General features: G+C 37.3%; 1 protein-coding gene across 1 annotated transcript in view; it reads right to left on the reverse strand.

Moving 5' to 3' along the window:
- The window catches only part of LOC100247582 (exocyst complex component SEC6), a 43,941-nt gene that overhangs the window by 1,604 nt on the left and 15,058 nt on the right, over positions 1-27,279 (reverse strand). Inside the window, exons 10-22 of the mRNA XM_002264696.5 lie at positions 17,593-17,700; positions 17,270-17,408; positions 17,131-17,175; positions 14,658-14,713; positions 14,017-14,125; positions 13,319-13,459; positions 13,052-13,231; positions 11,101-11,184; positions 10,918-11,004; positions 9,032-9,076; positions 6,865-6,943; positions 4,018-4,087; positions 64-151 (exon numbers count right to left, since the gene is read on the reverse strand). Of these exons, the coding sequence (XP_002264732.1) occupies positions 64-151; positions 4,018-4,087; positions 6,865-6,943; positions 9,032-9,076; positions 10,918-11,004; positions 11,101-11,184; positions 13,052-13,231; positions 13,319-13,459; positions 14,017-14,125; positions 14,658-14,713; positions 17,131-17,175; positions 17,270-17,408; positions 17,593-17,700 (1,231 nt within the window). The remainder of the gene's footprint in view (positions 1-63; positions 152-4,017; positions 4,088-6,864; positions 6,944-9,031; positions 9,077-10,917; positions 11,005-11,100; positions 11,185-13,051; positions 13,232-13,318; positions 13,460-14,016; positions 14,126-14,657; positions 14,714-17,130; positions 17,176-17,269; positions 17,409-17,592; positions 17,701-27,279) is intronic.

A 27,279-nucleotide genomic window follows, 5' to 3' on the forward strand; every position in this document is an offset into this window, starting at 1 on the left:
AGGAGGATACATACAAAAATATATCCAACAAATGGGAAACTATAAATTCTTTTCAACAAAAACCTGTGTCAGGAGGTGATCAACATAAACAACCACAGTTTCTTCCAGGCAAGCTTCAACAAATCTCCTAAATGATCTTTCTTCAATGTACCTTTGTCACAAAAGATTTAGAGTAAATAAGAGATGTTTTTAACTTAAATATGAAAATGAGACACAGAAAAGTAGATCAACAGGCTGGATTCAGCAAACTTATTATGGAGCATGAACTTCTTGTAAACTTGAAATTATGCTTCTAGAAAGTGATGGTGCCCCCTACAATGTATTTGTATAATATGCTGCTCACCCTCATAACTTTGCATCTAACACCACCCTTTTCTCCCCCTTAAAAACATTGTTAAAAAATTATTAAAATAGATCAAGCATCATAGTTATTCTCTCTCTCTCTCTCTCCCTCCCTCTATGTATCTACCTATCTATCTACAAACAGAAAATACCACATTCCCTTGAAGAAGATATCAGACATCTTTACATAGCAAAATGCATCCTCTTTTCCATGAGAGTGTGAGCTGGGAGGTGAGGGGAGCAAAGAGATCAGAAGGAGGTTAGGGTTTCTTGAAAGACAGGGAGAGAGAAGAAAGGGATGAGAGGCCTAGGTTTAGGTCCTTTATTTGAGAAATTACCATGGAGTGCACCAGTGCAACATAGCTAGCATTTGTTTTTCATTAGAAAAATAACTAAGGTTTTCTGCAGAACAACCTACACAAATAACATGCCCAATAAAAAAAGCTGCACAAGAATTTGGGTGTCCTTTCATGTGCCTGAGAGGCACGCTCCTGGTGCCTGTTGCCAGGTGAAAGTTGCTGCATCCTGTCAAGTGTCAGGTGTCCCACCTGCCCTAGCCGCTTCTCTGAGCACTTTCAGTAACAGCACTTGCACCCATTACAAAATTCTTCACAATTCCTTGAGAGGAGAGGCCAATGCAATCAAGAAACCAACATCAACCGTCTGCTGCAATTCCTCACCTTCCAAATTAACAGGTGCAATGTCTTTCTATTCCCCACAAATTCTATGATCCTAATCAATCTCCATTCTGATTTCCATTTATCTCAACCAATTGAGTTCTGGAATCATCCCTGATTGATTTTTTCAAAATCCATTTCTTTCTCCAGTGCAGAAATTGGATTCAGTTGGCTGATGATTTCACTGACTTCATCTTGCTCAAACCATAAACTTCTCTCTAATAATGGAAAACCTAATTTCTCCTTGGCCATCTTTTTGCAAATTGAACATCTTACTTTGCACCATACAAAACCTTCTCTCCACTAGCTTGATTTGTTTGGGTGTCAGGAACACTTCAATAGGGGAAAACTTATGTCAAGGAGATTTTGCATCTCACTATACATTCTAAAACTTAACCATCATTAGGTTATCAACCTAATATTTTTTTTTTTTTTTAATAGGCAAACAAAAAGATATATTAAAAAGAGCCAACAAAAAAAGGAAAAAACAGAGGGGGTTTTGGGGGGGTGGGTGGGGGGTGTTGTTGCACCCAATGTACACAATAACCTAATGTGTACACTCTTTCTGATATCATTTTTTTTTTCTTGATAGGTAATGATGTAATATTATAAACACATGCCAAAGAAATACTGCATCGAGGTACATAGGAAATATACAAAGAGTGCCAAAGAGAACAATGCAAAAGAGTTGAGGAACAACTAAGGTGGGATTACAAAAAACAATTCCCTCCCTTACCAAAAACCCAACTTAGTGTTATCAAAGGTGATCGGGTAGCCTAGGCCACTAGGCCAAGGACAGACAAAAGTTGCCTCTTGAAGACTCAGGCAAGGCTGCTTCAAAGAGTTGATGCCAAGGCGGTTGTCTTAGGATAAGACATAAGGCATAGATGGATCAAGATTAAACACTCTTAGATTATAATTTGATTTAATCTAACATCAAATTAAATAAAGTATAAGATGAAATATTATATTATGGATCATAGTGATAATAAGATGGAGAACCATCAATCTAGTCTTGATGGAAATGATGACAATTTTAATTTCAATGATCACTATGATGATGACGCCCAAAGCTTCTTTAAGATGTTTATTCTCTTATTTTGTTTTTTAGATGCCTGGAAAATTAAAATATGCATTTAGATAGGGAGAATTTCTTTACACATCATAATGTTTTCTATGATGCGGAGTAAAATATTTAACACTTTGAATAATTATTACTATTTTTTTTTTTAATTTTATAAGACACAATGAGGGATAAAAAATTAATGATGTTGATTGTTGAAGACAATACTTATATTGGATAGCCATCTAATATGTAAATACATGTATATTTTTTAACTACTTACTATACCTAAGCTATTGCCTTGTTTTTCACCTTCCGCCTTAGGTTAAAACGAGTTCTATAGCCTTGACAACACCTTTTACCTTTTGACAACACTAAACCAACTAATCAACAAATTCAATTAGAGATATTCATCACCCATGTACAACTTTACCCTCAAATGAAAGATTACTAAGGAAAATGCTCTTCATAATCTTGATAGACTACTCCTCACTCTTATACGACTTTTGATTTCTCTTTTTCCAAATATTCTAAAAGATGCATAAAGGAGCAACTCTTAAAACCTTCTTATGCTTTTTTTGATGAAGGATCCATGTTACCTTAACAGAGTCTCTCACTGTGGCTGGCAGAACCCAAGAAACACCACATGAAGAAAACAATTGCCAAAGAATCCTTGCCTTGGACAATGAAAGAGAATATAATCAACTGAGTCCTCTTCCATTTTACATAGAAAGCATCTATTAACTAGCATTCACCTTCTTTCTTGAAGCAAATCTAGAGTCAAAACCTTTTTCCAACAAGCTTCCCACACAAAGAAACTTACTTTAGATGAACCCTATGGATTCCAAACGACCCCTGCTAGAAAAGAAGTTGAACTCTCCAACTCTAAGGCAGCATAAAGAGACTTCACTGAGAAGGTTTCATTCCTCAAATCCATCCACATTGATTTATCCTCCTCTCCGTTAACTATCTTTCCTTGCAATCTAGCAAAAAATTGTTCAATATCATTAAGCTCCTAATCATTAAGATTTCTAGAAAAACAGAGATTCCAATGACCCCTCTCCTCTAACCAATCCCATAATATCCTAATTTTTCCCCTCTAACATACATCATTCATTTTTTTATTTACTACTAGGAATAGGTTTCCACTTCTACATTTCTCTCTCTCAGCTGGAAAAATGAGTATGGACAAACAGCTAGAAGATATAATCTGGTAAATTTTATAGCCTCAATCATGCAACCATCAAATATTGTGGCCCAGCTAACTCAATATTTTTCTCACCATGTTGCTAAAGAAGTTATTGTTTTTATCGCAATCTAGTAACCATATTATGCAAGTGCAATGCTATCTTGTTGTGTTCACAGCTTAATAAGGATAGACATTATAATGCACAAGACTTAACCCTTTGTGCTCCATAACTTCAATATAATTAATCAGAAAACTTCATTTTCATAATTATAAAAGATAATACTGACAATATATTAGTCTATTTTTCATTTTGACTTGTCCAAAAAACGGGATGAAAGCATGGCAGAACATGCTAAGCTAAAACCTACATTACATGGATAGTAAAATCTATCTAAAACACCTGTTGTTGAGCAGGCCAGTTCAGCAAGGATGAGAACCTAATCCGTAGCACCATGGGTTCCTTCAGACACTTTTTTTTTTTTTTTTGATCAGAATTCCTTCAGACACTTTGATAATTCTATTTTTGTTTCAATTATCTTATGCCTTCATGTAATTACCCATATTGGAACTGCAATATACAATTTATTGCACTGAATGTTAAATAATAAAACCTGACCCTTAGATTATTTAGCCTTGTCGGGGGCTTAAAGAATGATAGATCCCCATACCAAAAAATCATGCTTTAGTTCATGTAATATAGGTTAAAGCTAAAGAATAGGGTTATCCAGATCTGAGAGAGGACTTACATCTTCACATCCATAAAATAATCACCAAATGTTGCAACCAAGTACTCTGTAACCTGTCCTTCGCACCACTCTGAATGTAGACAAACAGCGAACCTGGTTAGAATTTAAAAAATGATTCAAGAGATAGTAAAGAAATTCAAGTCGATCTTTTTTCTTTTTTTCTAAAAAAAAAAAAAAAAACTAAAAGAAATTCACCATTAACATTCTTACAACATTACATAAGAATGAAGCAACACAATGGATCTACTTCTCAAGCAGTTATATTTGATGTAACATGAGAACCAAGAAGTTTCATCAAATCTTCCATTGATGCCAAAATTAGGTTCAAAACCAATCTGACTGTTGGAATATAGTACTAATGGACGGATGAATTCTAGCAGGCTGTCGAATGAATAAGAAATTTTATCAAGACAGTCCCGGTATTTTGGCCTAGATACTTAGTATTGCATGTTGTCTAAAGGAATGCTAAGCCACCAACAGTTTGTTTTCCAAAAAATCATTGCATTCTCTCAATTACAACTATTACTTTGAAGACATCACTGAACAACAGTGTGGCGATGAGTTACATAATTGCACATATTGACAGCCAAGGTCAACCACAATAACTAGGCTTCAGGAACATCAGGTATTATCTTCTCATTCAAAAGGAACATGTGCTACAAAGGAAGGGGTTCAGCCAGAAATGGAGATCTTGGATAAGGGGCTGTTTGTCTTCATCAAGTTTTGCAATCCTAGTTAATGGGAATGCAAAGGGTTGGGTTAAGGCCTCTAGAGGTTTGAGACAAGGAGACCCCCTTTCTCCTTTCCTTTTTACTCTAATGGCAGATGTTCTAAGTAGGTTGATGATCAGAGCAGAGGAAACTGGGATAAGTGAGGGTTTCTTTGTGGGGAGGGATAGGACTAGAGTGTCTTTGTTACAGTTTGCTGATAACACCATCTTTTTCTCTAAAGCCTCTATGGAACATCTCCAAAACCTCAAGATTATCCTTTTGGTTTTTGGGCAAGTATCTGGTTTAAAAATCAACTTAGAAAAAAGTACCATTTCAGGTATTAACACTAGGCAAGAGTCGTTGTCTAGTTTGGCATCGGTTTTGGATTGCAGAGTGTCAGAGTGGCCTTTGTCTTATTTAGGCCTTCCATTGGGAGGAAACCCAAAGACAATAGGCTTTTGAGATCCGGTGGTTGAGAGAATTTCGAGGAGGCTGGACGGTTGGAAAAATGACTTTTTGTCTTTGGGAGGGAGGATTACTTTAATTCAGTCTTGTCTATCTCACATCCCTAGCTACTTCCTCTCCCTCTTTAAAATCCTAGTATCAATAGCTTCAAAGATTGAGAAGATGCAAAGGGATTTTCTTTGGTCTAGGGCGGGGGAAGGGAAGAAAGATCATCTTATCAGATGGGAGGTTGTTAGTAGACCAAAGGAGTTGGGAGGTTTGGGCTTTGGGAAGACTTCTATGAGAAATATTTCTCTCTTAGGGAAATGGCTTTGGCGGTTCCCTAGAGAAAGGAGTGGTCTTTGGCATAAGGTTATTGCAAGTATATATGGGACACATCCTAATGGAAGGGACGCCAACATGGTGTTTAGATGGTCACACAGATGACCTTGGAAGGCTATTGCTCAAGTTTTCCAGGAGTTTTCCCCTTTTGTCCGCTTAGTGGTGGGCAATGGGGAGAGAATTCGTTTCTGGGAAGATCTTTGGTGGGGTAACCAAACTTTGTGTTCTCAATTTGCTGATCTTTACAGAGTTATTTCTATGAAAAACCTCACTGTCTCAAATGTTCTTGGCAATTCCTTTCCATTGTCTTGGAATTTAAATTTCGCCGCAATCTTACGGATTTAGAAATTGATCTTCTTCAGAGATTAATGTCCTCCCTTAGTTTTATACTTTTCTCTCTTTCTTCATCAGATTCAAGAGCGTGGTCTTTGTCTTCGTCAAGATTGTTTTTAGTGAAATCTTTTTTCTTGGCCTTGTCAAAAATCTCAAATCCTATATTGTTCTTTCCGGCCAAGTTCTTGTGGAGTTCAAAAGTCCCTTCAAAGGTTAAGGCCCTCGCTTGGTTAGTAGCACATGGGAAGGTAAGCACCAATGACAAGTTGCAATTGAGAAGGGACAAAGCCCTCTATCCTCAATGGTGCATTCTTTGCAAAGGAAATGGAGAGTCGATTGACCACCTTTTTCTTCATTGTTCCGTTACCATTGGACTCTGGCACAGGTTGTTCAATCTAGCAGGGTTGGTTTGGGTCCCTCCAAGGAGTCTTGAGGACATGTTGGTTATTACTTTTAAAGGCTTGGGGAACTCATTAAAAGGGAAGACACTTTGGCAAATTGCTTGCCTTACTTTGATTTGGATGGTGTGGCAAGAGAGAAACAATAGGATCTTTGAAAATAAAGGGAAAACGGAAGAGATGTTATGGGATTTGATTCGGTTTTATTCTTCTCTATGGGCTTCTTATACTAAAGCTTTTAGAGGAGTTCCTCAAAATGTTTTACAACTCAACTGGATTGTAGTTTGCGCTTCAAAAGTTTGAAGATTGTTGGGTTTCTCTTTGTTTTTAGAGTTCTATTGTTGGGAGTTTTCTCCTTTGTTCAATTTGTGTAGGAAGGACCTCTCATCCTTCCCTTGGTTTTTTCTCTTTCTTTTGTTTCTTTTGTCTCTCCTGTTTCTGTTCTTCTATTAATATATTCTTCTTCGTTTCTGATAAAAAAGAAAAAAGAAAAAAAGGAAAGGACAAAGACAATTAGCTTTAATTGCAGACATGAAATATTTACAAGATGAATGAGCACATCTTTACCACAAGCACCATGAAAACCTCAAACAGGAGGTTTATAATGGTAAAATTTTCACCTTTCTGGTACAGCTTGACAAGTAACTCTTGAACTCCTGGGTCTTCAAATATAACACTCACAGTTTGATGCACAGCTTCCTACCATCAATAAGCAATTCAATAGTTCTCCAAGATATATGATGCTAAATCCAATATGAATAATAGCTATAACATTCCAAATGGTACATGAAGAAATAAACCGCCCAAATTTTCCACATTCAAACAAATGAATAAATTAATATCAGCTTTTTAACATGGAACTCTATTATGCATCTATTTTATTGCTGCAGTTAGGCACAGATTACTGTAGTCATAAAGCAAAACATGGTAACATGAGAAGAAGAAAAATCAATAAATTCTAAAACTTCATAGGAAGTAGCTACTTGATGTTGAAAGTAAGTATTCATGAGTAATTCTCCTATAGAAGAAACCTAGCCAGTAAAAGAAACTCTATCACTAATAGAATACATGTCACTACCACACTAATCTTGGGATGGATTTACAAGCATATCCTGGTTGTGGTTTGAGGTATAATGCACATAAGTTTCTAAATGTTCTCCTGGAATAGCTTTCTTTTGAATGTGGATATTGCAGAAAATTTTTGTACAAGCACATTTCAATGCTTGATATATATTTTGATAAAATATTAATGGAGTTTGAAACATTCACTTCAAGATGTGTAAAAATAGCTGTTTGTAGAAACTCATAAGATTATTAACATATGAACGTAACAAAAGACAAATTTTGCGTTGAGATATGCTAACAAAACCCTTTTTTTAAAAGATTAAAGCCCAGTGGAATGAATTCAAAGGAAAAACTAGTTTTATTTCATCAAGTTCAGTTTTCAAACCACCAAACACATTATAGCATTCTCCTATCAACAACGAGGCATATTTACACAAAGTCATGTAAAGAATAATTGGCAATCAACAAAAGAGAGACTTCTAATGTTAAGCTGAAATGGATCCCTCTATCTTAGGGCTCTTTTATGCTAAGATACAGACCATGTTAAGGTACAATGGCGAAGGTAATGACTTGACCTTGCAGTGGTAAAGTAGCCCTTCAGTAATGAGGTGACAAAATCATGGTGAGAGGGTCACAAGGATCTTTCCAGCCTGTCTTTCTGCTGTCTAATATTTTATTCAAAAGTTCACCAAGAGCTCCATGGACTGCATTTCAAGTCTCTAACTTCTTTGATTTTAAGTAATTTTGATATAAGATGTCCTTGGGTTGGGATTTGCGCTACAATGACTGTAAAGCTTTTTCTCAAATAATTGACACAGTTTTCCCTGAAAATTTCAAAATGCTCAGAGCCTATTGATAGGAAGACAAATACCTATCCTTGAAGGCTCGATATTTACCTTTTGTAAGCATATCCTCCAGGAGACTCTTGCCAAGTCAGTTAGTGCCACATGAAACAAAGTATAATATGAAAAATTGTTGTGATTTACTCCTCAATTCCCCTCAAAGAATGATGGCAAGAAGGTGGCCAACCCTGATTATAGAACACTAGAGACAACTAGCTTAATCCCAATCACCAAGTCAAAACTCTGATGCTATTCCACATTCAGTAAGGTACCTAAACTAAAGAAAACTGGCAACGAGTCCCAAAATACATTAGAATTCCTTGGATGTTGCCATGGATCTAGCTAAGCATTAAGCATCAAGATGGATAAAGATAAAAATGCCGTTAGCTGCATTTTATACACAATGTCCAGTGGGACCCACTTCATATCAGACATGGTGTCAGGTGGGCTCTACTTCAAGAGCCCTTCATGTCTACAGACTCATGTTTAGGTTATGTCATTTTTCTTCATCACCTTATGTTCCATATTCATTATCATGTCATAATGAAATAGCCAATTAATAAGCCATGTATATCTTTCTTATTGGCATATAAATGACTCTAATAAAAGATATTCCTAACCAATTTAAAGCAATTTGATACTCAAAGAAACCAATGGTAAAACCAAGCACAAGGAGAAGGATATATACACACATTTATCCACCAAGTCATTAAAAGCTTCAACAAGTCATAGAGGTGTATGTAATTGATATTGGAATAGAAGACCAAGAGATGTAAATGTTGCAACAAGAAACACTGGAGGTGCACAAAAAAATATGGCATGCTATATAATTTAAAAGTAAAAGAGAAAATAAATAAAAATGAAATAACCTTCAACAGACCTTTGCAACCTCCAGGAAACCTTTGCAAGTGTCTTCAAAATTAACCTGTAAATTACAGAAAAAAAAGGGAAACTCAATTGAAAACAAAATCAAAAGGTTCAAAGAAGTATTCTGCAATACATGCAATTTATGCCTCAAACAAAAATATTGGATTTTTTATTTTTTATTTATATTTCTGGGTGTCTTATGCAACCTTATTTACTCTAGTTAGTTTTGAGAGGCCAAGATAAAAAAAAATGAGGTTCATCAAAAGCCATTCAAAAAGGAGTGCAATTAACAAGTGTACTATCACATCAATCACATAAAGGAGAGCATCAATCTTAAGACAGATAGAAGCTTCATGATCTGCATTAAACTGTACAATCCTGAGGCATGTATTTGAGTTTTGCATATATATATGTTTTATGTTTAGTAGGAAATTCAATATACGCATGCATATTGCCTAGTTGATCATCCTTGTGGAAGGTCCATGATTATGTTGCTTTGACCTCATACCTGAACATTATTCATTCTTGTTTTTTCAATGAGAAACCAGAAAGCTTTACAAACATTAAGGGAATTACATGTAGGAAGAAGGATGAGCCGGAAAGAACAAAAGAAAATGAAAGGCAAAACATCTAGCAAAAAAGTCATGGCAACGTCAACAAATCACAAAAAGAATTCAGATTCATAGCAATCCTCTTGATTGAGGAATTGATTTTCTGTTAAGCATCCTCGCCAATCCACCTAGGCTTGACTCTAAGGGCTCATTTGGGAGTGATTTTGGGAAGAGCGCTTTTAGCTTTTAACTATTGTAGGTAGTGTTTCTATCAAAATGTCTTTTTTAGAAAATTGGATAGCATATGAATATAAACTAAACAAGTGCTTTTGAAGTGTTTTAAATAATGTGTTACGTAAGGGGAAAAAAAAAAAGATAATTTTTTGAAGAAACATTTACTGAGTGCTAGTCCACAAATCACTTTATGTGATTCCCTAGATTTTTAAAAATGTTTTTAGAGCTTTGTCAAATACCTGGTTTTTGTGAGGAAAATGCTTCTAAATTTAGAAAGTACTAGCAACCCTCCTAGAGTAACTCCCAAACGAGCTGTAAGTCTTATGTGCAGATTAATATCGCCCATGTAAAGTTTCCATAGTGCCAAGGAGCCAAGGTGCCTAGTCTCACCTTGGAGATGACAACAAAAGAATCTCCTGATGCTATATAATGGAAGAAGCCTCTATTCTGACATTATCTCAAGGCAAATGAAGCTCTATTTTTTACTAGCTAACCCTATCTCAGAGGATGGAAAAGTAAAACAATGTAGCACTTTTACTCTCACAAAGACTCTCACAAAGAGTGCCTTCCATGCCTAGAAGCCAGAGTATCCATTGTGCCAAGAACCAGAATCAGTCACTTTATAAGAGACTGGGAAGCACTTCATCAGAAATTTCAGCAGAACAAAACAAAAACCTCCATCTGAGTTAAAAACGAATAAAGGAAATAAGGGGAAGAAGGGTTATCATCAACAAAATCATAAAATCCTAGAGGAGAGGGAGGAGGAGGAGGGTCCTCATCCAAACCTAATCATGACATTAAGAGACATGCACTCACAACCTAGAATGGGAATAATAAGTTAATAAGTTAGTAAGGAGAGGTTGCTTTTTGTAATTAATAAATAGCTTTTTGCTTTTGGTATTCATTATGTTTAGCCTTTGTTTATGGGAGGATTCCTCATCTCTCCATTGTACTTCTTAATTTCTATTTCAATATAATTCATTGTTGTTTCCTATCAAATAAAAAAAAAAAACATGGGCTGGTCAGATCATGAACTCATTAATTGAAAGCTAACTGGCCTCTTCCTCTAAAGAGTGAAAAAAGATGCAGGGGAAAAAGAAAATAACGGCATAACCTGCTCAGCATAATTCTGTGGAAGAGCTTCCAAGGTGCTGCTACTCAGCTCCAATGCTAGATCATAGCAGCGTAGATTGTTGTTAATCTGGATACAATGTCAATAGCAGTAAAGAATTGGTGACTTAATTTAGTAGAAAACCAAGAGATAGAGTCACGTGGAACTTGTTTAAGAGAGACAAACCATTGCACATAAAGATTCCAGACCAATTTCAGAAGCAGGTTCTTCAAGTCTTCGCTTTTCAGCTGCTTGAAAATCAATCATTACCTAAAAAACACGAAGTGAATCCGAACATCAATTGTGATTTTAAATAGGACATTGACAAACCATGATAGACAACCACAATGAGAAGTAAAAAAAGGGGGTTTATCTATTTAGTATTATTTTGGTTGCATGTCCAAGTGGAGAACCCCAGATGTCCTGATAGGTAGCTGATTACTACCTTCTATTTTAGGGGCAGTTTCTAAGCTTAGCTTTATTCCTCTGGGAAGAATTCTGCTAGGTTGAAGAGAGATCCGCAGAGGCAGTAAGACTCAGGTTGGGTCGTTTATGGATTGGGAGCCCCTCTCCCTTGGGGATTTTGTTAACTGATGCTTACAAAGGCTTCTGAGTTAAATGGAGTTCTGGCGTTTCATTAGAGATCACAGTGGCAGTGTGATTATGGCTTTTGTATGAAGCAAAGCCTGGGATGCCTCCAAGAGGATGGGAAGACAGTGCTTGTAGACAGTACACATGGATTGGCAGAATCTTAAATCTCAGAAGGAGATGTGCTACTGTTCCACTAGAAGACTTGAACTGCCATCCCAGTTGTAAAATGGTTGGTAAACAAGAAGCCATTGTTAGAGGTCTTTATAGGGTACTTCAATCCCGTTAAGTGATTCTAGGATATATTAGGATGTTGCAAGTTCTTTTTTAATATCCTGTTTGTAATTTTCTCTTGGTTTGACTTGAAGAAGAGCACATCCTTCCTTGTAACCTTTTCACCCTTATTTTATAGTGACAAATAGTTAATTACAAAATTAAAAAGAAATAATAATGGAGAAGACCCTAAACAAAAGTATTACATGGTCAGAGTGAAGTCATCAGTTTCTGAAAGTAGCTTTTATCATCCATTATAAAAGGAAAATATTCTCATAAGGAAAACTTGGTGCTCAAGAGCCATCAATAAGCCTTATATAAAATTTTAAGAAGAAAAATTGCCCAGTTGAAGCAAAAATTCTGCAGACTCGAAAAATTAGGGGAAATTTTTTTTGAAGTTTTAACTTGTAAATGCTATAAGGTAACTTTGCAAGATTTCAACTTGTATCCAATTCATTGGGTGCATTGAAGCATCTAAGAGTGTCACCTAAGTTGGGCTTCTTTGCATGGGAGGCGACGTGGAGAAAAGCCTTAAACTTGGATCAAGGTTAAAAAAGGGGTTGGTCTTTAGCTAACAGAGGTTTCCTTTACCAAAACAATGAAGAATCCATACACCACACTCTTGTTCACTATGTAAAGAAAAGGGTTTTATGGCAGTTGCTTTTTGCTCTTTTTGGGGTGTTTGGGATGCTCTCCTCTTTGGTTAGAAAGACCCTTCTAGAGTGGAATGGTTCTTTTGTAGGCAAAAAGCTTAAGAAGGCTTGGAGGACAGTCCCCTTATGCTTCTTTTAGACAGTTTGGAAGGAAAAGAACATAATTACTTTTGGAAATGAGGAGTTTTTGATCCAAAGGGTTAAAAACTCTTTTGTTTGTATTTTGTGGTCGTGGACTAAGATGTTTATAGAAGATGGTCCTTTGTCTTTATTAGCTTCTTTGATTGGTTGGGCACTGGTTGAGGGTGGGTGGTGTTCTTTTAGCCCTTCTTTTTTCTTGGTTGTGCCTTTTGGCGGTCAATGTATACTTCTTGCATACTTTCAGATCACTCTTTTGGTGCCTCCTTTTAATATATACTCTTCATTACCTATATATAAAAACCAAAAAAAAAAAAAGGTAATGAAACTGTAACAAAGGGACCCAATGTAAACGTGAATATGTGGAAAAGCAAGATAGCACCCTACCAGCAGAAACAATATTTCCTAAGTTTCAGTTGTAAAAGGCATTTAGCATAATACATCTGATTTTTAGTATAACCAAACAACTGTGAAGCTGAATCTACCTGAATGACAGCCAAAGCAATTCTGTATAGCATGACATCAGTGCTATTCTCCCGAACAATTTGCACCTGCTCTCCTAGGATCCTAAATAAGTCAACAGCAGCTGGTGTATATAGCTTTCCATCTTCTGTTTTCTTTGGCGGTTGTACTTTATCAGCCTCCAGGATATTTAAATACCATTTCTAGAGAGCAGAATCAGGGAGTGATCTTAGCAATATGATAAGCTTATAGAATAGTAGTACAGTATCATCTATTATAGTATTCATTACCTTTGTTGTGGCTTGCATTCTTTCAACATATGAATTCATGAGAGGATCCATAGCACCACTCTCAGAACAAACTTGAGCTAAAGAATCATCAACACCAAGCCCAATTAGATTATCTTGGTATTCAACAACCCAACCAGTTACCTAGTTGCAAGAAACACAAATTATAAACAAAAAATTATGATGATAAAAGGGAAAAAAGCTAAAAAACAAGAACAAACAGTGATAAAAGTTCTGTGATAAGGTAAACCCCAACTCATGAAAACAGAAAACTCAAATGCAAAAACCGCTCTCATAGGTAATAGAGTAATCTTAGGCTAAACAAGAGGAGGTTCAGGTTATTTCAGTCCACAAGCCATAACTGAAACCCAAACTACAATATTACCATTGTTGCATGACCACATATTGCATCTATCAACTTGGAAACATTCATGCTATTGCTGCTATATAGAATTAATATACATGCCTACCTATCTTCTAAAAAATGGCCATATGAACATAAGCAGATGTGATCGAACCCCATAATATTAACAATATCCTTATTAATAAAAAATATATTTACATACATAAAAAAAACTAGAGCAAAAAGATAAAAAGAAAAAAATACCTTCAAAATCTCTAAATTCATCAGTTAATTTGACAATATCACTATTAATAATAAATATATTTGAATAAATAAAAAAACAGAACAAAAGGAATACCTTTAAAATCTCTATATTTGTCAGTTGATTTGCTCGGTCACTGAGCAGCCTGAGCATCTGAATGAACCTCTCAGTATAAAGATTTACCATCAGTTGGAATATTTCATATCTGCAAACAAGAAAGATTGAATTTGAACAAACAAAACATTTTCGTGGATGAAAATCTTCACAACACACAGATGCACACAAATGCATGAAACAAATGAGCAGCACCAATATAAAAGAAATGTTGTGGTGTCCAGTTCTGATCTGGACACATGATTGGAAAATCTAGGCCTCCAAGAAGCAAAAAGGATGATTTCCCTTGCAAAATACTGAATCCTCCTCAACCAGTGAAAAATAATTTAAATCTCTGATAAAATAGTATCAGAAGCTAAACCAGACCCTCCAAGAACACTGTAGGAGAGAATTTCCCGAGCAACTTAGAGGATCATGCACTACACAATAGAAGCATGAGCTTGTCTCATCACCAATTCAAAAGAATAAAACATAGAAAAGATAGAAGGATAAAAATGAAATTAACGAGCAAAAGATTCTTCTAACCTCAGAACAGAAATCATAAAGAAAATTGGATACGTGGCTAAAGATAGGTGTAAAACCAGAAGAAGTCAGAACAAAGCATATTTCGGTAAGGACCAAACCTTGGGGGAAAACAAGGAGCCACATAGTCATAAATATCTCCAAGCTCTTCTCCAATCTAAAAGTCAAAACAATCAAACCAGAGGCATCATTTGCAGGAAAAAAGGGCTTATGAATAGAGAGGACCTATTAAAGTTTAAAACTAGCAGCATTAAGAAAATTTTAGAAAAAGGAAACACCCTTGCATTTGAGTTTTGAGATGAGCAGGAAAAAAACACAATAGATAGATAAATGTATTTTCCATTGATTTCACGTAATGGTAGATACAAAGAAGGATGAGCATTCCTTCCAAGATCTACAACTGCGGATCAAAGAGTAGAAATGTATATTGCCCCACAAAAACTAAAACCATCTACACAGACTATAGGCAGAAAAAGCAATCTACACACACTACAAAAGCTCCATCAATTCACGGAGGAAAAAAGTCTCCAAATTAGCCTACAAGGCCACCAATAATGCTAGTATCTTCACCTCAATAGCAGAACCCACTCTGGCAGGTAGAGTAAGCTCCCAGTATTACTGCATGAATTAATTGTCTAATTTAATCTACTTCACATTAAGACATACTTAAGATTCCTTGTTTTGCAAATACATCCAGATGTTAAATCAGCTATTAGTAAAACTACTAAATATATTAGCAACTATTGAAGTGCTACCTCACTTTCTCGAAAAATAAGTAGCATACTAGTTCTCTTTAGATGGTTGTGATCATCTGAAAATAAGGACGAACCCTTTCTTCGTCGATTGAAAAAATATATTAACAGCTAAAATCAAGGAGTAAAACTAGAAAAACTAAGGGGAATAAGTTGCCTATACAAATATCACAAACTATGACATTTTGGACAAAGGAATACAGTAAAATTTAGCATTTACAAAAGGGTAGTAAAGTTAATAATTATAAATCCTGATCTAGAGTGTTAGTGGAGTAAGTAACTTGGAAGTCTCGAATAAGATCTATGAGGTTTAGTCAGGATGCCAAAGCATTTTAGATTTTCATTATTCAAATTGGCATGTAGTACCACTGATTTTGTGGTCCATCAAATTTCTATGGAAATCGAAGTTCCAATGCAGGGAAACATGTGTAACAATAAGAAGCTATAAGGGAACCCCTTAGCATAGAAGCAATGTGAAGACAGTGTAGGGGCCAGCAACATATCAATGGTCCATTGCTAACCGTAAAACAAAGATAGCAAATAAATTCTTGATATCCTTGGGATATAGCTTCACAAGTACATCAATGCAACATCTTGACAACAAAGTTGTTACACCACCAATTTACATGCAAATTGTAGATGCTTTTAATCAACTGATACCATGAGGACTCACACTTCAAAGGGCTCATACTTGGGTGTACATTCAATCAAAATGCTTACATTGACAGCTGAAATGTTAGATGCTATTATCAAATATATTATTCTGAACTCAGCCTTCCACCTTAAGAGTTTAACACACTCAAATCAGCTAAGTAGTTGTTATCGTGTAAAGGAGATATCTTGTGTTAAGGTTTCATTTTTATCAGAAGCTTGCCAGAACATTCCTATTAATTAAAAAGATCAAGAAGAATAAGTCATCCCATAACATATAAATCATATCAAAACATTGAGAGAACAAAATTCCTAAAAGAGAAGTAATACAAACATAAGGAAGATTACAAAAAATAAAAAGGTGGAACAAACAATAACTACCACTTAAGGGGGAAAAAAATTCCTCCACCAACTTTTCCTGCATAGAACACATCTTCTATTGCTGATACTTCAGAAAGGCTTCCAGTTCGAAAGCATATTATTGGTATTCACTTTCTTGTAAGACCAGCCATGAGGAAGCTGACTCTAGGGGGCTTGGGTTTTTCAGAAGAGTTTGACCGACAACAAAGAGGACAGCTTATCCTTCGTGGAGAGAGGAAGGATTTGAAGAAAAAGATCTTGACCTGTGCAAGACCTGACCCTTAGTCTGGGGCAGAGGAGACCATGCTTTCAAAGGAGGGAGAGGACTGTAATAAATCCACAATCTCCTGTTTAATGAGATTTCTACAAAGACGGTGCACATAGGATAATTGTGGGAGAAGTAAAACTATGAGATCGAGAAGTTGCTCCACAAAATAGCAAAAAAGAAAAAGAAAAAAAACAGAGAAAGACTGGCAGACCAGCTGATTATCCCAGTAAGGGTGCTTATAGAATCTAATTTTGGATCATAGCCAAACAGTGAATCTAATAAGAGGAAGACTAGCTTTAAACCTCATCAATATTTCTCAGCATCAAAGTCAAGCCATTTAAGTCAAAACATGTCACCTTTTGAAGTTTTCTACTCTTCTTTGTCTTTTCTATAAATGACTTAGTAATTCTCAAGGAAAACATCAAACTCCATCAAGCCGAAGCCAAGTCATATAAGGTTCCTAGATATGCAAATCCCTAAAGTCTAACAGAAAGAAATCAAACAAAGATATCTTAGGGGACTACGGAGATTAGTTCTTCATACCATTCTAGCTTCCTCCAAAGCAGCTTTTAGATCCTCAAAAACAAGCTGATGCATGAATTAATGTTAGAATAAAATACATAAGACAAAGTCAAACTGTTTCAATTCCATTCTCATATAGTAGGTAATATGAAATGTTCACCTCTGTCAAAAGCTTATTAAACCTTTGCTCAACTGTCTTCCTTATTTGCTCATAACACTTATCCTTATAGTCTTTCCCTTGGATCTTCAACTTCTGTTGTGTCAAGTTCCTCGAAGAAGCTGTTGCAGTTGTAGATTTTCTGCAGAGAATAAGGATTCAATCAACATCATGTAATGCATTGCATCCCCTTCAAGGACAGTTAAGTATACAACATGTCAGGACAGATGTATGGAATCCCAATGTCCAGATCAGAATGGGGAGAGATAATCAACATCAAGTGGAGAGATACTAATCAATCTTGGAAATCAGTTCAAGGTAGCTACTTTGCAGTTCTACGAGGATTTGCAATTGATGCCATGGTCCCTCCTCCCTCAGCCTCGGCTGCTTCCTCAGCAAGTTGTTGATCAAGGATTTCTTGCATTTCAACAACCCTACAAAGAGAAAACAAAGAAAAAAAAAACTATGTTCAAACTAAAGTTGAGTAAACTGAACCATGTGGTCAAACATAATAACATGCAGTGATCTATTGCACAACATATCAAATAATTAAAGATAGTGAAAGGACATATTTCTTGAACAAAGATAAGAGTTATAAGGATAAGATGGAGAATCTTAGGATCACTGTCAAGGTTACCTTACAGGCTCCCAGATTTAAAAGATCTACTTGTCCAAGAGATTTTGTTTGGGTGCTAATATGAGATTCGGTAGTCAACTAAATAAAACTCTTTCATCTTAATGGTAACAGGTTGCTCAAGTGTCTTGGTCCTCAGGCACACAATCCTAGAGCAGTTTAGTTTCAGGATCCAGTACTAGAAGATGTACCTAAGTGCCCTGATGGCAGAACAAAATATATATTTCTCGGGAATGAAAGTTACCTTGGATCAACCATCTTGTCAATATCTCAACTGTTAGAAGAATATGCCAAGAAATCGGTAATTATTTTTTCTACATATATATCTGATTTTTCCTTCCATATTTTTCCTTTCTTGTAAAAGTTGACCCATGATTCTTGTACCAAGAATCCAGGTAAATTCCATATAGGACCCTTGCAATCAGGTTGCCTGATTTTAGGGATTTTTTCTTATAGGTAGCCTAATTTAAGGGATCCCATCTGTCATTCTTTGTATATATGTATTGTAAATCAAAATATAAAAAAATATGGGAGATTATTTTTCAGCATGGTATCTGAGCCAGAAGTTTGACTCTGCCAAGATCCACAGAGCCTTCATTGCTTGGTCACATGCAGCCTTCATTCCTCGGTCACATGCAGCCTTCATTGCTGTAGCTTGTTCCCCTTTTTTTACCCAGCCTTTATTGTTGGTTCCTTAGTTCCCAGTATAATTCCCTCAAGGTCATCTCCTATTTACTCTGAAAAAAAAACACCAGAAACCTTGTTGTTTTTTCCCTAAAATGTCTTAAACTAGTGAAAATACACCATCCTCTCAAATAACCCTACCCTTCAATCCCTCCTCTACACTCTAAACCTTACCACTTTTATCTACCCATCATAATGACAGCCCTACACTCCAAATCACCACTCAAAAGCTCAATGGCCAGAATTTCCTACAATGGTCCCAATCAGCCAAACTTTTCATTAAAAGTAAAGGGAGGATGGGCAATATCACAGGTGCCAAATCAGAACCTGACTCCACTGATACACAATATGAATTATGGGAGGAGGAAAATTCCATGATCATGTCTTGGCTACTACACTCCATGTAGCCGGAGATTAGCCAAACATACTTGTTTCTCTCCACCGCCAAAGAGATTTGGGATGCCATCAGTCAAACTTATTCCAAGATTGGAATAACAGCACAAGTATATAAGTTGAAGTGCCAAATTCATGCTACAAAGCAAGGACGTTGCTCTGTCACTGAATATTACAATAAATTGTGAAACCTATGGCTAGAATTAGATCATCACCAGCACATAGAAATGGTAGTTGTCGAAGACACTACTAGATTGAAGAAGATAATGGAGCAAGAGAGAGTATTTGAATTCTTGGCTGGTCTTAATCCTGAATTAGACAAGTAAGAGTACAAATATTGGGGAAAGAACCTCTTCCATCCATCCGAGAGGTTTATGCCTGTGATTGGGCAAGAAAGTCATCAAGTTGTGATGCTAGGAGGCTATACTGCTGGAAATTCCAAGTCAATGGGATCCAAAGTATAAGGAAGAAAACCAGAAGATAAAGATTCGCTTTGAAGTAATTATTGTCACAAACCAAGACATACACGTGAATCTCGCTGGAAACTTCATGACAAGCCTCAGTTAGGAAGTAAAGGGGGAAGCAATAGAGGAGGAAAACCTGTCACAAGATCTGGACAGGCGCATAAAGCTGCCACCATTGACGTTTTTCATGAAAATATCCCTACCACTGAACAAGAACCTATTTTACTCAACAAGAAGCATTATGAAAAGCTGAAAACACTTCTCAACCAGCTTGACACACGTGCTGAAATTCCCATTGCAAAAACAGCCTCATGCTCTTTTGACCAAACAGGTAATATCAAAGCTTTAAGTGCCTCCAATGATTGTTTATCGAGCATTTGGATCATTGATTCTGGTGCTACTGACCATATGACCAGTCACTCCAAATTTTTTTTCCAATTATACGATACTTTCCGGTAGGCCAAACATGAAGGTTGCTGATGGCACTTTTTCTTCCATAATTGGTCAAGGCATAGCCTCCATCACTCCTTTGACCTCGCAAAATGTGTTACATGTTCCAAACTTGTCTTATGATCTCTTGTCCGTCAGCAAAATCACTAAAGATTTGGATTGCTTTGTAACATTTACCCCTTCCCATTATGTTTTTCAAGACCAGATAACGAGGATGATTGGGCATGGTGAGAGGAAAGGTGGACTCTACTACCTCAATACACATTGGAAGATTAGTGATTCTATCCCACAAGCTTTTATTACCACCAACAATCCCTCAAAAGTTGATCAAATATGGCTATGGCACAAATGGTTGGGACACCCACCTTTCTTCATCTTGGAAAAAATGTTTCCCAAATTGTTTGGCAAAGCTAAATCCCATGATTTTCATTGTGAGGTCTGTCAGCTTGCAACACCATCGTGTGCCCTTTCCAATAAGAAATAAAAAAGAAACATCTCCCTTTAGTTTAACACATACTAATGTTTGGGGACCCTCTAGAATTCTAAACATTTCAGGTTCTAGATGGTTTGCTACCTTCATTGATGACTGCACTCGTACCACTTGGTTTTATCTCCTAAAATCCAAATAAGAAGTTACTTCCATTTTCACGATATTCCAGAAATTCGTTTGTACCCAATTTAGCACCAAAATCCATACCTTAAGGTCAAATAATGGGAACGAATACTTCGACCATAATCTTACCACCTATCTCCAAAATGAAGGTATTGTGCATCAATCTTCATGTGTAGATACACCACAACAAAATGGGGTAACAGAAAGAAAAAACAAACATCTCTTCGAAGTTACGAGGTCTTTACTTCTTCAAATGAGTGTTCCAAAGACATATTGGGGGGAAGCCGTTTTGACTGCTACATTTTTAATAAATCGAATGCCTTCTCGAGTCTCATACTTTAAATTCCCTATTGATGTACTTTCAAAGTATTTTCCTAACTTTGAGGGTATTGGAACACTTTCTCCAAAAATATTTGGGTGTGTATCTTTCATTCACATTCCCAAACAATCTAGAGACAAACTTGAACCAAGAGCTCTTAGGTGTGTCTTCCTTGGATATTCTTCCAATCAAAAGGGATATAAGTGCTACCATCCACCCACAAAAAGGTCATATATCACCATGGATGTTCCCTTTTTTGAGAGCCAACCATATTTCACACACACTTATCTTTAGGGGGAGATTGGAGGAATAGAAGATAAGCTGTCAGGAATTTTTCCTAGGAATGGTGAGAATGGTGGGGGTGTCCTTCCACAACTGGTTAATATGCCAAATGTTTCTACCTCAAACACATCAAGTTCCCTCATTGTCCAAGATGTTTCAGCCCCAGAACTTTCAGATTCAGCAGCCCCAGAATTTTCAGATTCTACACCAACAGTCCCTGTTGTTCCAAATGTTCCAGCCTTGGAATCATCTAATGAATCAGCTAGTGAACATAAGAAATTCCAGCAAACTCCCAATGAAAAGCTAATTGTAGAAAATTTGCCACTGAAATTCCAGCCAATGAACTTAAGATTCAGCTCAAAGAAAGGGAACACGTGCTGCCAGCAAACACCTCCAAACTAAAAGTGTATTCGAGGAAGGGAAAATCTACAACATCCTCTCATATCCCATCATCCAACCTTGAATCAGGTAATGAAAATACTCATTCTAGTGTCTATAATGATTTGTATTGGCCCATTGCATCGAGGAAAGGCACTAGAAAATGCACTCAACACCCTATTTCAAATTTTACCTCATTGCATCGTTTATCATCTACATACCGAGCCTTTATTATCCAAATGTCTTCTGTTGAAATTCCAAATACAATCCAAGAGGCACTTAGAGATGAGAACTAGAGGAAAGTAATTAATGAGGAGATGCAAGCCTTGAAAAAAAATAAGACTTGGGATATGGTTGAGCTTTCCAAAGGAAGAAAACAGTAGGTTGTAAGTGGATTTTCACAATAAAATATAAGGCTGATGAGACAATAGAAAGGTACAAGACTAGACTGGCAGCTAAGGGATTCACCCAAACTTATGGCATTGACTACCAAGAGACCTTTGCACCAGTGGCAAAAATGAACACTATGCGTATTCTATTGTCTTTAGCTGCTGATCTTGATTGGCCCTTCCAGCAATTTGATGTGAAGAATGTTTTCTTACATGGTGACTTAGAAGAAGAGGCATACACAGACACTCCACCGGGGTTTGGTGCCAAGGCTTGGAAGAACAAAGTCTACAAGCTTAAGAATCTCTTTATGGAATTAAACAATCTACAAGAGCATGATTTGGGAGATTTACAAATCAATGATAAGAATGAACTACCATCAAAGCCAAGGAGACCACACATTGTTTATCAAACATAACTCCTCTGGTAAGTTGACTTTGCATTGATAGTTTATGTCGATGACATTATTGTTACTGGAAATGATAAGGGGGAAATTCAAAGGCTCAAAACTTATTTGTCTAATGAATTTGAGATCAAGGATCTAGGGAGTCTAAAATATTTTCTCGAGATTGAAGTGGCACATTCAAAAGGGGGAATACTTATTTCCCAATAGAAATATATTCTCGATTTGCTAAGGGAGACAGGGATGCTAAGATGCAAACCAACAAAGACTCTGATTGAACAAAATCATAAATTAGGAGGAAAAATAGAGCATGATCTGGTAGACCACGGCCACTATCAAAGATTGGTGGGGAAATTAATTTATTCATCTCACACTCGACCAGACATTGCATATATTATAGGTGTGGTAAGCCAATTCATGCATTCACCACATGAATCTCACATGGAGGCAATATATAAAATCCTATGTTACCTAAAGTCTACACCAAGCAAGAGAATCTTATTTCAGAAGATAGGAAATATGGAATTGGAAGCTTACAGTGATGTTGATTGGGCTAGATCAATTGTCAATAGAAGGTTAACTTCTAGATATTGAACCTTCTTAAGAGGAAATCCAAGGCCCGTTAGGGAACTTTTTTTTAGAACAATTTTTTATTCTTTATAACAAAGAAAAGAATGACTGTTTTTTGTTTTTTGTTCTTAAGAACAGAGAATATAGTGTTTTCAAATAACATCTTTTAGTTGTTTTATGTTGTTTTCATTTGTTTTTTTTTTTTTTTTTTTTTTGATTGGAAACGTAACAAATATATATTAATATAGAAAAGGAGAACAAGAAGAAGGATGAGAAATCCTCCAACCAAAGACAACTAAATTACATGAAAAAACACAAAAAACAAACGAACACCCACTAAGGCCCAATCCCTATGGAGTACACACCGCTATCCAATCCAGTTGAATCACATTAAGGGGAATCCCCTTAAATGCCTTGGAACAGAAGGCCCAAAGGGAAGCAAGGAAAACTATAGAGTCCCAAAGGTACTCTGAATTCCTTGCTTTATCCTCGAAAATCCTTGCGTTTCTTTCCCACCACACCACCCGAATTAGAGCTATGCTCGCAGCTTGCCACAAAACTATCCCTCTCTTAGAATTACCGAAGCCTTTAAATTTGATGGACATCATGTCATAAATGCTCCTTGGGGAAACCCAATCCAACTTAGCTAACTGAAATAGCTTGTGCCACAACCCAATCGTCAAGGAACAATGAAGAAATAGATGATCTGCTGATTCCCCGTGCTTCATGCACAGGATACAAATATCCGGACTAAGGGCTTTGTAGGGTCTTCTCACTTGTAACATATCATTAGTATTCACCTTCTTGTGTGCCACTAACCAGACAAAGGACTTCACTTTGAAAGGAACTTGAGAATTCCACACGAACTTTGAAGGAAAGTTCTGAGAAGATCCAGAAGATTGAGATAATGCTAGAAAAAAGGATTTGACTGAAAAAAGGCCCTGACGAGGATAAAGGCCATAATCTGGCATCTGGGACCGAAGGAGAGAGATACAAATCGTCAAGAGACCGCATGAGGCCTTCTAAGTCCTCAATCTCAGAATCTGACAGGTTACGGCGGAAATTCAAATTCCACAAGAAAGGCCGAGATGGACCGAGAACTGAAGAAATAGAAATGTTTTTGTCCACGACTACTCTGAATAGTCTTGGATATTGGGTTCCCAAAGGTTGGTCCCCCCGCCACAAATCTTCCCAGAACCGAATTCTATCCCCGTTTCCTACCACATACCGAGTAATCAAAGAAAACTCCTGAAAGACTTGAGCAATAGCCTTCCAAGGACAGCGGTGAGACCATCTGACTACAGTGTTAGCATCCCAACCATTAGAGTGTGAACCATAAATGCTTAAAATGACCTGATGCCAAAGAGCTGAACCCTCTCTAAGATACCTCCATAACCATTTTCCTAGTAGAGCGAGGTTCCTCCAAGAAATATTCCCCAAACCCAAACCCCCTAATGTCTTTGGTCTGCACACAATATCCCACCTCACTAAATGATCCCTTTTGCCTTCCCCAACCCCTGACCATAAAAAATCCCTTTGCAACCTCTCTATTTTTGCAGCCACAGTAGCGGGCATTTTAAATAAGGATAGGAAGTAACTAGGCAAATGGGTAAGACAAGACTGGATAAGAGTTATCCTCCCCCCGAAGGATAAGTAGGCCTTTTGCCACCCATCTAATCTACTTGAGATTCTCTCAACCACTGGATCCCAAAATCCACACCCCTTAGGATTCCCGCCCAAAGGGAGGCCCAGATAAAGAATAGGCCATCCAGACGCCTTACAATCAAGCATCTCAGCCAATCTTGAAAGATGATCCTGATCAAGATTGATGCCATAAATGCTGCTCTTGTTAAGATTGACCTTGAGCCCAGAAATGTGCCCAAACACTAACAAAAGACTCTTCAGAGTCTGCAGCTCTTCCTCCCTTGAGTTAGAAAAGAATATGGTGTCATCAGCAAATTGCAAATGGGACACCCTAGTTCTATTTCTACCCACCCTGAAACCCTCCAACATATTTCTTTCCTCAGCTCTCATGAGCATCCTGCTCATTACATCTGCAACTAAAGTAAACAAAAAAGGGGATAAAGGGTCGCCTTGTCTTAAACTTAACCCACCCTTTAGCACTACCATTCACCAAGATTGCAAAAGATACTGAAGATAAACACCCACTCATCCAATTCCTCCATCTAGGGCTGAACCCTTTCTTTTCTAACACATGATCCAGAAAATCCCACTTCACATGATCGTATGCCTTTTCAAAGTCTATTTTGAAAACGACACCTTCCTCCCCTGACCTTCTTCTCTCATCCACTATCTCATTCGCTATAAGAACCGCATCCAATATTTGTCTCCCTTGAACAAAAGCGCCTTGAGTATAGTGGATGGTCTCATGTAGAACCCCTCTTAGACGCCCAGAAAGCACTTTGGCTATTATCTTGTAGAGACTAGTGATCAAACTAATGGGTCTAAAGTCTGATATTCTCTTTGAAAGACTCTTTTTGGGTATTAGAACAATGAAAGAGGCATTAGTGCTCTGATTGATAATTCCGCTCCTATGAAATTCAGCAAACACTCTCACCAAATCCTCCTTAATCACATCCCAACACTCTTGGAATACGGCAATAGTAAAGCCATCTGGCCCCGGAGCCTTGTCCCTATCCAACTGAAAAATGGCCTTATAAATCTCTTCTTCGGTAAAAGGGGATTCTAACCTTAACGCACTCTCTTCCGAAATAGGGGACCAATCTAAACCTTCAACACCCCAAGACTCTCCTGTAGGATTTGTGTAAAGCTTCTCAAAGTAATGTAAAATCTCCTCTGTGATACTCTCGGCATTCTTCATCACTAAACCCCTCTCATTCTCCAACTCCTTGATATATTTCCTATTTCGCCTGCCATTAGCCACTTTATGATAAAACTTAGAGTTACAATCCCCTTCCTTGACCCATTTCACTTTGGCTTTTTGTCTCCAATGTATTTCCTCCCTCAATATTAATTCCTCTAGCTCCCCTTTTCTTGAGACTCTTTGACTTATCAAGTCAGGATTGAGACCCCCTTCTTGCTCAATGGCGTCAAAGTTAGCTAAATCATTGAGGATACTTTTTTTCTTTTCTTTAAGCTCTCCAAAAGAAGACTTATTCCACTCCTTCAATTTAGCTTTAACATATTGAAGTCTCCTCATAAACTTATGACCTTCCCATCCGATTCCTTGAAACCCACTCCACCAATCTCTAAAGTTCTCCTTGAAATTAGTGTGTTGTAGCCACATATTCTCAAACCGAAAAGGAGTTGGCCCCCACATAAACGGGTTGGTATCCATGACGATTGGCCAATGATCCGATGTCCTTCTGATTAAGGCTTCTTGAAGGCCTTGGGGAAAGAGCAACCCCCACTCATTTGAGTAGAGAAAACGATCCAATCTCTTACACACGGGAGATTCTTGCATATTTGACCAAGTGAATGAAGCATTCCGAAGAGGTGGGTCAAGTAATTCACACTCACTAATAAAACTATCAAAGTCCCTCATACTTGGAGTAAGGCTAGAACCCCCCATTTTTTCTGAGCTTCTCCTTATGACATTAAAATCACCGCCCACACACCATAGCGGATAAGTTAAACCATAAATGTCAAAAAGCTCCACCCAAAAATCCTTCCTAAGTGAGGGGCTGTTTGGACCATAAACAGCAGAAATCCAAAGGGGTCCACAACCGTCCAAAGAGAACTTGACTGAGACCGAGAAAGAACCTATTACCACCTCCTCTCTACTCAGAATTTTTGAATCCCAGATAATCAAAATCCCACCTGAAGCCCCAGACGCCGGAAGAGCAACCCAATCCTTATTTCTGGCCGTCCAGACACTACCCACGAACCTTCTATCACAGTTCTCCTTCTTTGTTTCCTGAATCATCACAACATCCGGATTCTCTGATCTAAGAAAATCTTTAATCATCCTACGCTTATTCCTTGAACCCAAACCCCTAACGTTCCAGCTGATAATTTTCATGGGAAAACACAAAGACCCTAGCCTACCGAGCCAAAACCAACAAGTCTCAATGCCCTGTGGGGCCTCTACTCTTCCTCCTAGAATACACCTTAATGTCAAGAGAGCATAAAACCTCTCGCACTTTGGCCATTTTCCGGGGGGACAGGCCATCAATAAGGATATCACCCGAAACCTCCTTATGTGACCTGACAATAGAATCCTTAGGGGTACAGCTCTCTAACATCTGGTTAGATAAAGCACACTGGTTCTCCTCCTCAACACAGTCGGGACTGTCACCATGGTTTAAATAGTCAACACCACTTTTTTCAGCAAAAATTTTTTATATGCCTTGGTTTTCCGAAGGAAACTGAGTAAGAGAGACTGAGTTGGGAAGAATTGGGCCAGAGGGATTCTTCAAATGAGAATCCGGACTACAGGAAGGGATAGAGGGTGA

This window comes from Vitis vinifera, chromosome 3 (assembly GCF_030704535.1).
Source record: "Vitis vinifera cultivar Pinot Noir 40024 chromosome 3, ASM3070453v1".
NCBI lineage: Eukaryota > Viridiplantae > Streptophyta > Magnoliopsida > Vitales > Vitaceae > Vitis > Vitis vinifera.